Source organism: Excalfactoria chinensis, chromosome 20, assembly GCF_039878825.1.
Source record: "Excalfactoria chinensis isolate bCotChi1 chromosome 20, bCotChi1.hap2, whole genome shotgun sequence".
Taxonomy (NCBI): domain Eukaryota; kingdom Metazoa; phylum Chordata; class Aves; order Galliformes; family Phasianidae; genus Excalfactoria; species Excalfactoria chinensis.
In genome coordinates, this window is record NC_092844.1 from 4219922 (window position 1) to 4234336 (window position 14415).

General features: G+C 46.9%; 1 protein-coding gene across 1 annotated transcript; it reads left to right on the forward strand.

Annotated features, from left to right (window-relative positions):
• Positions 1–5374: 5374 nt before the first annotated feature.
• SCNN1D (sodium channel epithelial 1 subunit delta) lies at positions 5375–14313 on the forward strand. Its single transcript, XM_072354409.1, has 14 exons — positions 5375–5559; positions 6324–6426; positions 9145–9479; positions 10231–10483; positions 10611–10804; positions 10921–11024; positions 11222–11385; positions 11591–11686; positions 11873–11990; positions 12101–12179; positions 12395–12452; positions 12889–12944; positions 13062–13137; positions 13372–14313. Exons 3-14 carry the CDS (start codon positions 9160–9162, stop codon positions 13720–13722), a joined length of 1869 nt encoding a protein of 622 aa, XP_072210510.1. The 5' UTR covers positions 5375–5559; positions 6324–6426; positions 9145–9159; the 3' UTR covers positions 13723–14313.
• Positions 14314–14415: the final 102 nt, after the last annotated feature.

The following is a 14415-nucleotide window of genomic DNA, read 5'->3' on the forward strand; positions in this document are numbered from 1 at the left end:
TCCGGGTGTGCGTACTTCCGGGTCAGCTGACTTCCGCTATCCGCTCCACCACAGGGGATGCTTCTCCTGTGTACCCAATAGAGGGCGGCAGGAGCCTGTAGGCCTGTGGGGCCTGTAGGCCTGTGGGGCCTGTAGGCCTGTGGGGCCTGTGGGGCCTGTGGGGCCTGTGGGGCCTGTGGGGCCTGTGGGGCCTGTGGGGCCTGTGGGGCCTGTGGGGCCTGTGGGGCCTGTGTAGGCCTGTGGGGTCTGTCGGCCTGTGTAGGCCTGTGGGGCCTGTGGGGCCTGTAGGCCTGTGTAGGCCTGTAGGCCTGTAGGCCTGTGGGGCCTGTAGGTTTGGCCCAGTGTTATGATACAGACTGACCCCATTCCTCACAGTCTGAGTGTGCATTCGGACCTGGAGATCTCCCTGACCAAGGGATCTATGTTCCGCCTTCCTGAATTCCCTTCTTAAATTTCGAGTGCATGTGAGGTGCTTCACTTCCAGGCCTGCCTATGACCAATTGATGCCATTGGTATCCAAAGGCTTTGTTGCCTTCCATCTGAATGCAGTTCCATTGACAGATGTGGCTCTATCTCCAGCTGAAGGCTCTCATTGCCCTAAGGACCATTTAGTGAATGAAGCTGTCCTCTATGTTTCATCTAGAGGTAATTTCTTGGTTGGAAGTTCCAATGTTATTTATTTGCCTTTAGTTGAAGCACGTGCGCTTAATCACTTGGTGAGCGTCACCCATTTCGAGCTCTCCGGATTAAAGCAAGCAGCAAAAGCCAAACGTGAATCATAATCCATTGTGTTCCGTAATCACTGCTGTTATGATAGTGATCAATGCTGTTCATTTATAGGTCAGGTGAGTATTTCCAGGCATCAGACTTCTGTTGGGTTTTACCTCGTTTTCTATAGACATAAATTGGAGGGGCAGCAGGTAATCTGCTGGCCTCAGGATGACCCAAATAAAAGGACAGGTAATTTAGCCTGAGCACCACAGGTGGAATCCTCAATAAACCTGCTGAACCCAAAGCTTTTATTTGTTTCTCCTTTCTGCTTCCTCTCCTGCCTGATGAAGGACAGGATGACCTCCTTTGTGATGATTGACGTGGAGCTATTAGTACTTAACAAATTCATTCCAGCGTGTTTCTGAGTCAGAAAGAGCAAAGGTCACTCCTCTTCCTGGTTTATTCCCCTGATACTAGATAACGAACTCCATCACCAGGATTCTGTTCCCATTCACCTCTCCATACTGTGCTTCCCTAAGGATAATTGGCACACAGCTATCAGTGGCCATGAGTGGCCTAATGACATCACCAAGAGATGAGCTATGGCATACCAGTTTCTCTTTATTGTTCATCACTTTCACTCAAAGCCTTTCACTGCTTCCGCATTTGACATTTGTGTGATTGCCTTTTATATCCAAAGTGCAGCATGCCTGGTATTAGAATGTTATTATGCTATTACTTTGCAAGATGGATGTATGCTTTCAGAAGCCATTAGAAAGGCTGTGGTTTTGTTGCTGTTGAAATCCCATTAAAGGGAGGTAATCCTTACAGTTAATCATTCTTCATGGAGATTGTTTGGAATTTCAAAGCACATTTTTGTGTCCAAACATTTATTTTCTTCCTTCCTCTTTTAAAATGACAGTTTAGTCCTGCAGTCAGATTAAGGCTGAATGGAGCAGCAGTTTGTCTTTGGTGAGACACAAAACGAGCCTTGCTGGATGGTCTGATTTGCTCATTTCTTTCAGCCAACATTCCTCTGCATGACCTACAGGTATTGCCCCCAGCACAGCTGAGCCTTTCAATGATGAAGTGTTTCCTGCCCTATAGAGGTCACTAAGCAACACAGATGACTTTAGGATTTATGTCTGCCAGCGCAGACTCTGAGCAAGCTGAGAAATAAATATATGGAAGTCATTATCAGAAATAAGACGGCAATGCAGCTCAAATAACACCCAGAATAACAGCACGGCATCCCATCTCACAGTTTACACTGAATATTCATGACAACGTGTCCCAGAGAATCTTCCCTTGAGGGGTGCTTGGGGCATATTCTGAAGTCTGTGACAGATTAAAGTGAGCCTGCTCTTGTTCATCACAACAGCAAGAAAATACAGTCTCACTTTATTTGCACTCCAATGTACTCTTTAATGTGTAACAGATATATATAGCAGATGACATTCTTGAACAAAGAACAAACCTAGCCGCAGGGGGAAAGCAGGGCATGGGAAGCAGAGGATGTCTTGAATGGAGTTTCACAGGTAATTGCTGCTGATCTATCAAGTCAAAGTCGATGTTCAGGCTGTTCGTGTTTGCTGCCAAAACCTTCTGGAAGACTCCACTGAGAAGCGCCAGAGGTGGAGAGGAGAATCAGGGTGTTTTATGTTAAGCTACTTTTCAATATTAAGTAATAAAAAATGCATTACTTACATTATTGGCTCCACTATCAGTCCTTGTGTGATGAGGGAATGAATGTGTTCTGTCAAAAGGAAGAGGGAATCTGAGGGGGAAAAAATACATTAAGTAAAGGAGAAAGCCTCCTTGGTGTACATTCACTTCTTTATCTGTAGACCTCTGTGCTACAAATGGATCCAGAAGTGAAAATAATCTCTGGATCTTATCCTCTTATGCTGATGAAGTGGTAAGAAAGTCTGTTATGTTAAGCAATGTGTGTTGCAAGGATCTCATTCGATGAGGCTGGAAGCTAAAAGCCCAAAGATACGGGGTCTGATGTGTGGAGTTCCCATTGCACATTGCTGGAAAATACCTGCAGGGTTGTTAATTGCACAAAGAATTCTGTTTGTTCAATGCAGGAGTAGTGAGTAGTGTTAAAGTATCAGGTGAGATCTAGGAATATGTCTTAAAAACACGTTTAAATGCTACAGCATGACTACTACCCATCCTGTTGCAATTAACAAGCAGTATCAAAGCAATAGTCATCATCATGCTTACATGGCAGCTTACATCACCAAAGCTTTATACAAACACCAATTAACCCTCTCAATAATGCTGCCAAGTGTCATTACACCTGTTTCAGAGATGAAGCAACAGAGAGAGGCACAAAGATTTGCCCAAGATTGTACAGCAAGAGAAAAGTTCAAGAGCTGAAGGCTCTCAGATTGGCGTTTCCTTGCACGTGCTTTGGCAGACTCTGCCCTTGTCTGTGGGTGGAGGGTCATCTTTGTGGTCCCGTAGATGGAGCAAAAAATGAAATCTTCACATTGCATTTGTTTCTTGTTTTGGATAACGTGCCACTCTTGGCAAGCAGAAAGCCTCCAGCAAATAGAACTTAGTGTTTGTATGGGGAGGGTTTGGAGATTTCTGCCTTTGGGTGGGTTTTATATAGTGACAATCCATCTCCTTTTGGTTACAGACCATTCCTGGTCTAACTTCTGGGGGCTGCTTGGGGACTTTTTATGGAGGATTTCCCTTAGTGCTGACCACACAGGTCAGACTGGGAACATTTGGGCTGTTACAGTAGATTATTCATTCCACATTACTCATGGTTACGTACAGGTTTTGGAAGCCATGTGGCAGCATTTCCACTCTTTAATTGGCTGATAAAGTTGTCCTGAACATGGAAAAAAAAAAAGAAAAGCAGATGACTAAAGGCAAATCTTAGGGCTTACCCTTTCAGTGCAGCGTTTTCTTTATGAATAAGCACAACCCAAACATCACAGCAAACAGACTGTGCAGGTAGTTAAGGACCTCCTAGTATTTGTGTCTGAGCAGCCTTTCCATCCACAACATCTCCCAAGGATCAGCCTGAATTCAGAGAATTATTGCTACACCTGTAAAGGTTTCCATTGCTGAGCTGGCTGTATGTTTACCATGATGGCACCAGCCCTATGGCATGGTTGGACCCAATTACCTTAGTCGTCTTTTCCAACCTTAAGGATTTTAACTAACTCTCAGGCACGGACAGATGTGCTCATTAGGGGGAGAAAAGCAACCTTCAGAGGCTGCTGATGGAACATATAGCATTGCAGCTGAATTTAACCGAAAAGCATCCAGCTACAGAGGTATGACAGCTGCCACAGCCATTTAAGTAATAGCTAGTTTCAGTTACTGATTTGCTAATGACTGTTTTGCACTTGCGCAGTTTGTTCCCGGTTTCTTCATTCCCCTCCTTCCTAGCTGCCATACTGTAGTGCCTCTTCCTCTTGTTGACATCTCTTCCTGCTCCCATAGGAAAGCCTGGAGGTGGTGGACTGAATAACCCCAGCGCACTGCTGGCCCACGTTGCGTTGCCATCTCTCTGCTGGGTACCAGAAGGAGCAGCAACCACCGTGGGAGAAGAGAATAGAAGAGCCAGGGATACCATCTGCCACTTTCTCCAGGAGCTTGGCCAACAGCTTGGGGAGATTTGGTGTTCAAGCATGATGGAGATGTGAGAGCTGCAATGCCAACACGGCCGTATCGCATGTGTCTACAGAAGAGGTTCTCTCTGATGTTCTCTAACCTCTGCCAGTCCAGGCTGTGTTGGCAGTCCTACAGGTCCTGAGTCTGAGCTGGAAGAGGGCAAAAAGTCCATTGGAAGGAGGACTTCACCACTTTCTTAGCCTTTGAAATGGCCAAGGCGAGTCTGAGCAGGTGGAGCGCCTCTGAAAGCCTGTGACGACAGAAACACATTGAGAAGAGAACAGGAAGAGAAAAAGGAGGAGGTGTTATCCCAGAGGGATGACAGGAGCAGCGACACACGTCTTATTCAGGAAGGTGAGTGAGTGGAAATGAATGCTTGGTCATACTGGAGCCAGCAGGATTTTGCTGCTGCAGCTGCATTTCGGCTGTAAGCGCCTCTGGTGGAGGCGTAATGAAAAGCAGGGGTTACCTGGGGCCTCTTCGTAACCAGGGGTGTAATTAGGGAATATTTAAATGCCAGTGACTAGCAGAATGTGCATGTGCTCATTGCTGTGATTTCTGGGCTGTGTAGGGATGCTCCGACTTCAGCCCAGGTAGGGATAAATCCAAGCACTGGGGAGCTCAGTGCATCTGTGATCAGGTTTGGCAGCCCTGCGGTGCTCAGAGCTGCTTTGGCCAGCAGTAAGCCAGCACAGGAAGCCAACCCAGTGCTCCCCTGCTGCTGCAAGCAGTGCTATTTGTGGTTTCTAGATACAGATCCCCTTGGCCACATCTCCGAGCGTCGCACGGGTACAACCATGGACAGCAGAAAGCAGTTTTGTGCCCAGCTCTGCAAGGAAGGCAAAGCAGTTCTGAGTAACAAGAGACAGAAAAGGCAAAGCCCGGTGTGCGCCAGCTCAAGCTCATACAGCACAGCCAACCATGGCGTGCAAGGAGAAGTGCTGGGAGTTGCCTATTTCTGTACTCACCCACAGTTTGTCTGCCTTTGAGTGGGAGGAGGAATAGACTGGCTCATCCAGTGGCCATAAAGAAAGGCCTGTGAGGGAGTTCCCACCAAACAGGAGGAGTAAAGGCACACCAATGCCAGAGCGGGGAAAGCTGGGTTGGGATGCAGCATCCTCTGCAGTGAGGGGTAGTGTGGGAAGATGGCTTGGGGAGTGCCTGGAGCGGTCCAGGAGAACCAGCTCCATCCACCCAGGACCAAGTGACGTGAGTAAAGCCTTATTTTTTAAGAGTCAAGATTAACGTTAGATGTATGGAGGCTGCTGGAGGAACAGGAACGTCTGGAAGGCACAGGCATGGTCAGGAATAAGGATGGAAAGTAATGGGACAAGTGTGAGAGCGTGCAATAACATCAAACAAATGCAACAAGGAAGAAAGTTAATAGCTAAAAGACAGCTGGTGCAGTTAGTGGGCAGCAAATTATGGCACGGTGTGCTGCAAGGAGTGCTGCTGGGAGCAGGGGATTGGGTTTTCTTCTTCAATTTGGGTTCCCCCAGATCAGCATGCAGTTCAGTGTTCCATTCTATCATGGGTATCACCAGGCGCCTAAGGAGGATCAGTTCCTGGACCAACTGCCATGTGCAATAGCTGCAGTCTCTGCTCTCTGCCTGCAGAAGGTTTTCTACCTTCTGTGTCACACTGAGCTGGTGCTGATGTGAGAGAGGCTCGTATACAAAGGTTTGTTCCTAATCACTTTCATTCCTATTTTCATCAATCTGTCAGATGGGAGAGAATTGTCTTCTCAACCACGGCAACGAAAGCCAGCGTAGAGTCCTTTTCTGCAGCACAAAAGGTCCTTCTGTTATTTACAGGATCTTTAACACCAATCTGTAACGAGCCAAAGAGTTTTCTTCCCTTCTCCTCCCAGCTCAGGACATGGAATGACAAATGAGCAAGGGCCAACAGAGATGGCATCTTGCTTGGGGGACAGCACTGTGTCTGCATATCCAGTTCTTCTCCATTTCCCGCAGGAAAATCTCCTGGCTGTCTGGCAACACATCAGAACAATTCTTCTTTCTGAGCCAATCTCTACGCTGAGGCCCGCAGCCATAATGAAGCAACAGAATTTGCCGTGTGAGTGTTCATTGTGCAACGATTTCATTGTCAAGGATTTATTGTTTGCCGTTTGCTATTGCACAATATCAAATGGAGAGAGAAAGAAGGGTGGGGGACAAAAAAGGTGAACATGGCAGAATTAGGTTTTCAGTGTTCTGAGGCTTCCAATGAGAGTCTGACTGCTTTGTCCATTAGTGAGGAGCGGCTCTGCTGTAGCTGTTGATTCAAGAGCCAAATGGGTTTTATTTTTCAACTTAGGATTTCATAGAATCACTGAATCATTCAGGTTGGAAGAGGTCTACCATGTTATAACAAGCTTCTTCAGCAGTGTAACATGTGTAGGATGCCCTGGTTTAAATCACGATCGATGGCTCAGATTGAACCCATCCAAATCCCATAATCTGAAGAGACAAATTCTTAATGGCTATGGGAAAATCCACTACAGACGAGTAATAGTTTTGGAGAAGGAGGAAGAAATCCACTGCCGTGGGTACCTTGCACTGACCAAGCAGTTGATCATTTCAGATTACAATGAAGTATGTAATTCCTGAAGCACACATGTGGAAACCTTAATGGCTTCAATTACCAGCGATCATGCAAGCTATGGAAACTGTGGAGAGAAGGCAGAAAGCTAATTCTGTGATAGGGAAGCTCAGAGCAGGAAGAACCTTCCAGGATCCATGGCTAATTCAATTGGTATTTATGAAATACATAAAAACCTGTTCAGGCCATTGAAAAAAAAAAGGAACACCCCCTTCCCCTCAGTCAAACCAACCTTAACCCAAGTGTAACCCTTATGTTAACTTGTTTGTCCAGTTCATTCACTTCCTATTATTCCCTGGATCATACTTTGAATAATTTCCATGATTTGTTTCTTAACAAGACCTGCCCCTTTTGATGTCATCGATACGATCCATATAGGCTGGGGAGCTCCAGCCTATCTCCAGTTAAAACAGGCAGCCCCAAAGAGTGGCACCAAGATTGTCTGCTGTCCAGAGCTGAAGGCTGAGCTCATTGCCTGCTCTAAACACTCAAAACTTTCTGCCAAGGTACGATTAGGGGTGGTTTGCAATTTGGTCTTTGTCATTTTGCTGTGTCTTTCTGGATCTATGTACTTCTGATTTGTAGCTCTAAGTTTCAGAATTGAAACACATGCTTCAGTATTTGCCTGCATGATGCTTGTGCCCTTGCTCAGGTGTTTAATATGTTGAGCGTGAAGTTGCTGTGATGATGGATGAGCGTACACCTGTTTGGGGGCTGGAAATCGATGATCTTTGAGGTCCCTTCCAACCTGAGCCATGCTATGATTCTGTGATTCTGTGATTCTATGATTCCATGGTTCTATAACCTGCAGCCTCTCTCCAGGCATCTATCACCAATGGGATGGGCCACTGCTCACTGCTCTAAGCACTGTGATAAGTGAGTTAGGGACAGGCTGACCTGGGAGATGGGTGAGAGAGGATGTCTCACTGCCTGTACACGTGCTCTGAAAGCCTCTCTGTTTGCATTGCTGTACTGCCTTTTCCCATTTTAGTCTTGCAGTTTTCAATTCCAGCATTTAAGGACTTATATCAATGTATGAGTTGAGTAACGTTGAGTAAGATAAGGGTTGAATGTAGATTGGCACGAATGTAGCCTAGCATAAAACCTAACAACAACAAAAATGTGTTATTTGGGGACTCATTTCCAGTTTGCCATGGGTTTGCTGGGGGACTCTCCCTGGCTGGTTGTTCACTTGAACAGTGCTTTAGTTGTGCACTCAGTTCTTGGCTTCAATCACTGTTACCGTATTACATTTGGATTTAAGGTCGGAGCGAAGTGTCGCGCTCAGCAAACGTCTCCTAATAGCGTCACAGTCACGGTGATTCACAAAGAGCTGTCATGTTGGAAACTCACATATTGCAGGACTTGATGGCACGGTTCCACGTACTGAACATGACAGCTGATACTGAAATGTAGGAAGATGCCCTCAGTCCATGCTGACGAAAGCACGAGCATAAATAATGTTCACATTTCCATCAGCACAATTCAGGGGTAATTTAGAGCAGCAGAGCAGCCTGTTTAGTTACCATGACGAAGAAGAGCTGGGTTTTGATTTCTGGTTTTGCTGCTCTTGGATGATGCTCAACCTCTGTTCTTCCTTTTCACCTGTAAAACAGAGATAACCATTCATAAAAGGCTTTGTAGGTCCCAGTTTGTCCCTTCCATACACACCGAAGTTGGACTTACTCTTTGATTCCTTGGCATAAGGTTGGAGCCATGCTGCTGGGTAAGAGACTGCTTCAAGCTTCCCAGCCTAGTGGGCTCCACCTGTAGTTTGCTCATAGAAATGAACTGCTTGCATGTTTGTCCTGATAAATGGTGGTGCAACGCTTCAGCATGAAGTGTTGGCCCTTCGTATTCTTAGAAAGAAGGAAGCTGCACGCTCCTTGGGCTGCAGACTTCTCAGCAGCGTGGGGATTAGTCACATTACCTTTGCATATCCACACTAACAGAGATGTCATCGGGTGAGTGATACAAACACCTGAAGTCACTCAGGCAGTGGCATGCAAAACATTCTTTTCTACTCTCTGCTGTCCAAACTCTGGGAAGAGGGACGTGGGCCGGCTCACTGCTGCCTTCAGCTTTTGCCAACAGCAAACTCATTGGCACCCCATTTGGAAAGCATCTGCAGATCAGCAGTGGTCTTTCTGGAAAGCTAATAAGATCTTTTTTTCTTTCCTTTTTGTTGAGCAGAAACGGAGTTAAAGGATGGAGCAGGAAGCGGCGAGAGAGGAGGAAGAGAGAAAAGAAGGCTTGATAGAGTTCTATGATTCCTTCAAGGACATGTTTGAGTTCTTCTGTAAGAACACCACCATCCACGGCACCATCCGCCTTGTGTGCTCAAGCAGCAATAAGATGAAGACAGCTTTCTGGACGCTGCTCTTACTTGCCAGTTTTGGCATGCTCTACTGGCAGTTCGCACTCATGTTCAATCAGTACTGGGCCTACCCCGTTGTCCTGACCATGTCCATGCATTCGGAGCCCAAAATGTTTCCAGCAATTACCATCTGCAATCTGGACCCATACAGGTAACCTGGGCTTCCCCTTGGCTGCAGCCCTATCCCTAGCTACAAGGGCCCAGAGATGGTCGCAGCTGACTCAGTCTGGCAGAGGTTGACATGATTTGGGTGGGCAGTAGGAAGAGATCGTGAGATGGAAGACTGCTGTTCAAAGCCAGGTTGGATGGGGCTCTAGGCAGCCTGATCTGGTGGTTGGCAGCCCTGCCCATGGCAGAAGGCTGAAGCTCAATGACCCCCCTCCAACCTAAGCCATTCCGTGATTCGATTCTACAGTTCTACTTCCAAACTGGTTTTCAGACCAGATCTTTTTTTGCACTTGTGCAACAGTTTATCTCATGCACTGCTTCAGGATCAGAACTCTGCCTTGCTGCCTGGCTCGAGTGCTCCCTGATTTTGTGCTCTGATAAAAATAGCCTTTCCCCCCCCCACACACAGACAGCTACTGCATGCATTTGTCCATAGCTCAATCACAGTGTGCTGGAGTGATGCATGGCTAATATTCTGCCTGCTCGTTTGTTCAGACAAATGGCTTTAAGGAAGCAATAAAACTTCCATTGAAGTCTGCGTGACTGCGCTCGCCAAACACAGCTCACCCAGTTGTGGTGACTTATCAAGGGGTTTTCAATTACATCGTGGGGGAATTATGTAATTTCCTCAGAATAATTATATAATTGGCTGACAGGGAGGCCTGTTTGTGCAGCCGGTTTGCCTAAGAGACACGTGGATATTCACAACGAGCCAATATCTCTTGTCCTTACAGATTTGATCTGGTTAGTGAGCACTTGGTTCAATTGGATCGCATGGCAGAGAAATCTGTTACCATTCTATATGGCATCAACACGTCTGCCAGCTTATTCCATGTCAACGAGAACAGCATCCACGTGAGAGACTTGCCAAGCACAGGCAACCACAACAGATCCAGCTTCAAACTGAGCCAGAACTTCTCTCTACTGAGAACAACTGAGTTCAATAATAGGACAGGAAAGAGACAGTCTCTTGTGGGCTTCAGACTGGTAAGTGTGGGTCCTGTCCCCATGGAGCTACAGCCCCATCACACTCTACCTGAGGCAAAGAGAGAATCACAGCATCATAGGATCATGGCTGTGCTGAATGGCTCCGTGTCTTCTTCTTCTCTCCCAGTGTAATGCCACGGGTGGGAACTGCTTCTACAAGACCTATTCATCTGGGATGGATGCCATCCTTGAGTGGTACAGGTTTCACTACATGAACATCATGTCCCAGCAGCCAGTTATAATCAACATTTCTGATCACGAGGAGAAGATAGAAGACATGGTCTACTCCTGTCAGTACGATGGGGAGCCCTGCAGGCCCAGGTACTCTTCTGCCTCTGATACTAATGAGGATTTCAGCAAAACTCAAGGACTTGTGAGTTTGAAACAGCCCACACCTGACATATTGCAAAGCTGATTGGAATCTCTCTTTGTTTCAGTGACTACGTTCACTTTCACCACCCAGTCTTTGGAAGCTGCTATACTTTTAATAGCAAGGGAACAGACTCCTTCTGGACAGCAACAAAACCAGGAATTCCTTATGGTATGTTATTTGGCAAAGGGTGAAGGAGACATGCAGTGGTTACCCGGCCATTCCCCAGCTGTTTAAGCAACATCAGTGCCTCTTCTGTGAGCTAGGAGAGCAGTTCCATCAGCGCTGAGAGTTCAAGACACGATGATGACATTCCTACTTTGACCCCAAATAAGTTGTGTGAAGCTTCCTTCTTTTTTGTCTTGCAGGACTTTCCCTTATCCTGAGAGCAGAACAGAAGGATCACATCCCACTCCTGTCTACAGTAGCAGGTGTGAAAGTGATGATACACAACCACAATCAGACACCGTTCCTCGAGCATGAAGGCTTTGACATCCGACCAGGCATTGCCACCACCATTGGCATCCAGCAGGTTGGCTGCTGGCTTGAGAGCTCTTTTCCTTCTGATGGCAGAAAGCTACGAGGAGCTGAACTCTGTGTTCTGTTAGCAAAGCATACATATATTTCTGTCCTTCCTATCCTTTGTGTGGTGCTCCATCCAGACAAATTTACATGGTGATGGCTAGGGCCACCAATTAAAGCTGCTAATCACTCAGGCCTTTCTTCTGTGTCCACAGGACAAGGTGAATCGCCTGGGTGGCAATTATGGGAAATGCACAACCGACGGCAGGGATGTGAAAGTTAAACTCCTCTACAACTCCTACACCCTGCAGGTATTGCCATTGTGGCTGGTCGAGGTCCCCATGTATTCAGCAAGCAATTCATACCTTACTCTCCTTACTGAAGATCCGAGCACTGGAGAACTGATGATCTCTAAGGTCCCTTCCAACTCGCACGATACTATGATACTATGAACTGATGCCTTATCCATTCTTTTGTGTCTTATTTTTTCTTTACAGGCTTGTCTGCATTCCTGCTTTCAGCACATAATGGTTCAAAAATGTGGCTGTGGGTATTACTACTACCCACTGCCTCCGGGGGCTGAGTACTGCAACTACAACAAGCAGCCTGCGTGGGGTAAGGGAAAACATGCTGTCCTGTCCTCATCAACACGTCATAGGGCAGAGGTTTGAGGAGTGTCCCATTTGCTTCCATTCCCTTCCCTGAGTGTGTTTCTCGTCCCCCAGGCCACTGCTTTTACCAGCTGTACAGCAGGCTCAGGAACCACCACCTGAATTGCTTTGACCAGTGCCCCAAGCCTTGCAGGTAGGTCATGGAAATAGAGCACGATCAATATCAGCTTTTAAAATGGAAGGAGATGCTTAAAGCCAAGTATCATAGAATCGTGGAGTGGCTTGAGTTGGAAAGGACCCTTAAAGGTCATCTAGTCCAACTCCCCTGCAGTGAGCAGGGATGTGTCTTGCTTCTGAACAACAAGCCAAGAGTCAAAGTGATTGTAGTCTCTGTTTTTGTCCTAACAGGGAGTCACTCTACAAGGTGTCTGCTGGGACAGCCAAATGGCCATCGGGGAAGTCTCAGGTAGTCCATACAGACAACTGTGGGGTTTAGAGGTGGGATTGTATCCGTATAGTTATGGGGACATTGAAAATCAAAGCAAAGGCCTAAGGTAACGGCAATGAAAGAGGCAAATAAAGCAGACTGGTCCCAAAGTTGAGTACAGGGGAAAGACTCCATAGCTGAGATGCCAGACTGAGATTCTGGAGTGGCACATTCTGTTCCAGCTCTAATCCAAACCTCCTTGTGACCCAAAACAAGTCACTGCCTGAGTTCCCACCTACAAAACGGCATTCGTAACTTTCTGCTTCCAGCGGGTGTTGTGGTGTAGTAACTCATGTCACTGTGCCTGAGGTCTTGCAATGGAAGCAGTGTGAGTCAAGAGGTGCCCTATGTAAAGTATTAAACACACTGAAACTCAGAGACAGGATTGTCAGTAACACACGTGTATGTGCTGCAGGACTGGATCCGCCAAGCTCTAAGGCATCAGAATGGATATAATTCTACAAGCAACAGGTTAGTGACCAAGAAAAAAAATGCAGCTCTTGAACTATGGATTGACTTTGTAGAACTTGTAAAGGTTACACTGGGAATGGAGAGCAAGGGGCTGACTGTTCCTTTTCTCCAATGCAGGAAGGATATTGCCAAGGTGACCATCTACTACAAGCAGCTGAACTACCAGTCTGTGAATGAGTCTCCTTTGCTCTCGGTAAGGCTTGCTGTAGATCAGCTCTTATTAATTACAGCGTTCTGTGTGTGGTCAGAGGGAGGACTATCCCCCAGGGTGGGCTGGAGTTATTCTTCCTTAGGGACAGGCTTCTAAGTGCCGTAGTTTACATAGACACACGCAATTAGTCCCTAGATGATGAACAGCTAACGGACCTGTTGGTAGGATGCAATGATTTTATGCTTGGTAAATGCAGCCCTTTGATTTGTTCCACAGGATAATCTGCTTCTGTCCAGCATGGGAAGCCAATGGAGTCTCTGGTTTGGATCCTCGGTGCTGTCTGTAGTGGAAATGTTAGAGCTGCTCATAGATACGTTGGTGTTGTCTCTCCTCTTCTGCTACCAAAGGTTCAGGTCGAAGACACTAAAAGTCGCCCGCACCCCCTCCATCCCTAGTGTGAGTCTGACCCTAGAAAGGTACCGTGTTGTTCAGGAGGCTGGAAAAGGCATTGCTTCTGCCCATGGCCACACTTCAGGACTGCCTATGGCTGCAGCCAACAGCAGTGACCCACATCCTGCCCAGCCTCCAGCAAGGCAATACCTGAGCACTGCCCAGACGTGGTGCTGAATGGTTTCAGGTACATGAAGAGCAGCTTTTAACTTTGAAACCCTTGCAAGGAAACCACCCCGCGGTGTCAGACAGGCCGAATGCATTTCATTGGCAGAGAAAAGTCAGCCGACCATCAAAGGGGGGACATCGACGTGGAGTTCACACACCCCATGGTCAGGGATGACGATTCGCCTTAAGCTGCCCCGATCACAGCTCTGTCCTTTGCTTCCCACTGTTGCATATAGAGGAGCAGGCACAGAATGCATCAGCCTGGGTTATTTCAAGTGGGACTCGCTGTCTCGGAGGAGAGGAATGGGGAGAAATAGGGCTGGTCACTTTTCTCTGCCACAGAAGAAGCAACTGAGACGAAACCAGCGCTGCGTTTTCAGTGCAGCCCATTGGTAGGCGTGCTTTAATGTTAATATTTGACAGTGACTCACGTGTACATAAAACAACCTATTTATTTCTGATGGCGGCGTCGGCGTAAGGTTTTACTCTGTTTTCGTTGTTATGACTTCCTGCGTTGTGAAGAAAGCTCCGAGCTTTGTTTTCTAACTTATTTTTTGTCATAATAAAACTCTCTGAGCCGCAGAGCACGGCTGCAAATTGACTTTGCTTTGGTTTTGCTTCCAGTAGAGACACTACAAGGGGAAGGCAAACCTGCTTCCTTCCCATCTGCTTGTGCTGCCTTTAGTAGAAGCGAGGTTCGGA

Excerpts from the sequence above, each read along its gene's own strand:
- SCNN1D (XM_072354409.1), top strand. The coding sequence starts at position 9,160 with ATGGAGCAGGAAGCGGCGAGAGAGGAGGAAGAGAGAAAAGAAGGCTTG. Across the intron at positions 9,480-10,230 it reads TGCAATCTGGACCCATACAG|ATTTGATCTGGTTAGTGAGC; the intron begins GTAACCTGGGCT and ends TTGTCCTTACAG. Across the intron at positions 11,991-12,100 it reads CAACAAGCAGCCTGCGTGGG|GCCACTGCTTTTACCAGCTG; the intron begins GTAAGGGAAAAC and ends CTCGTCCCCCAG.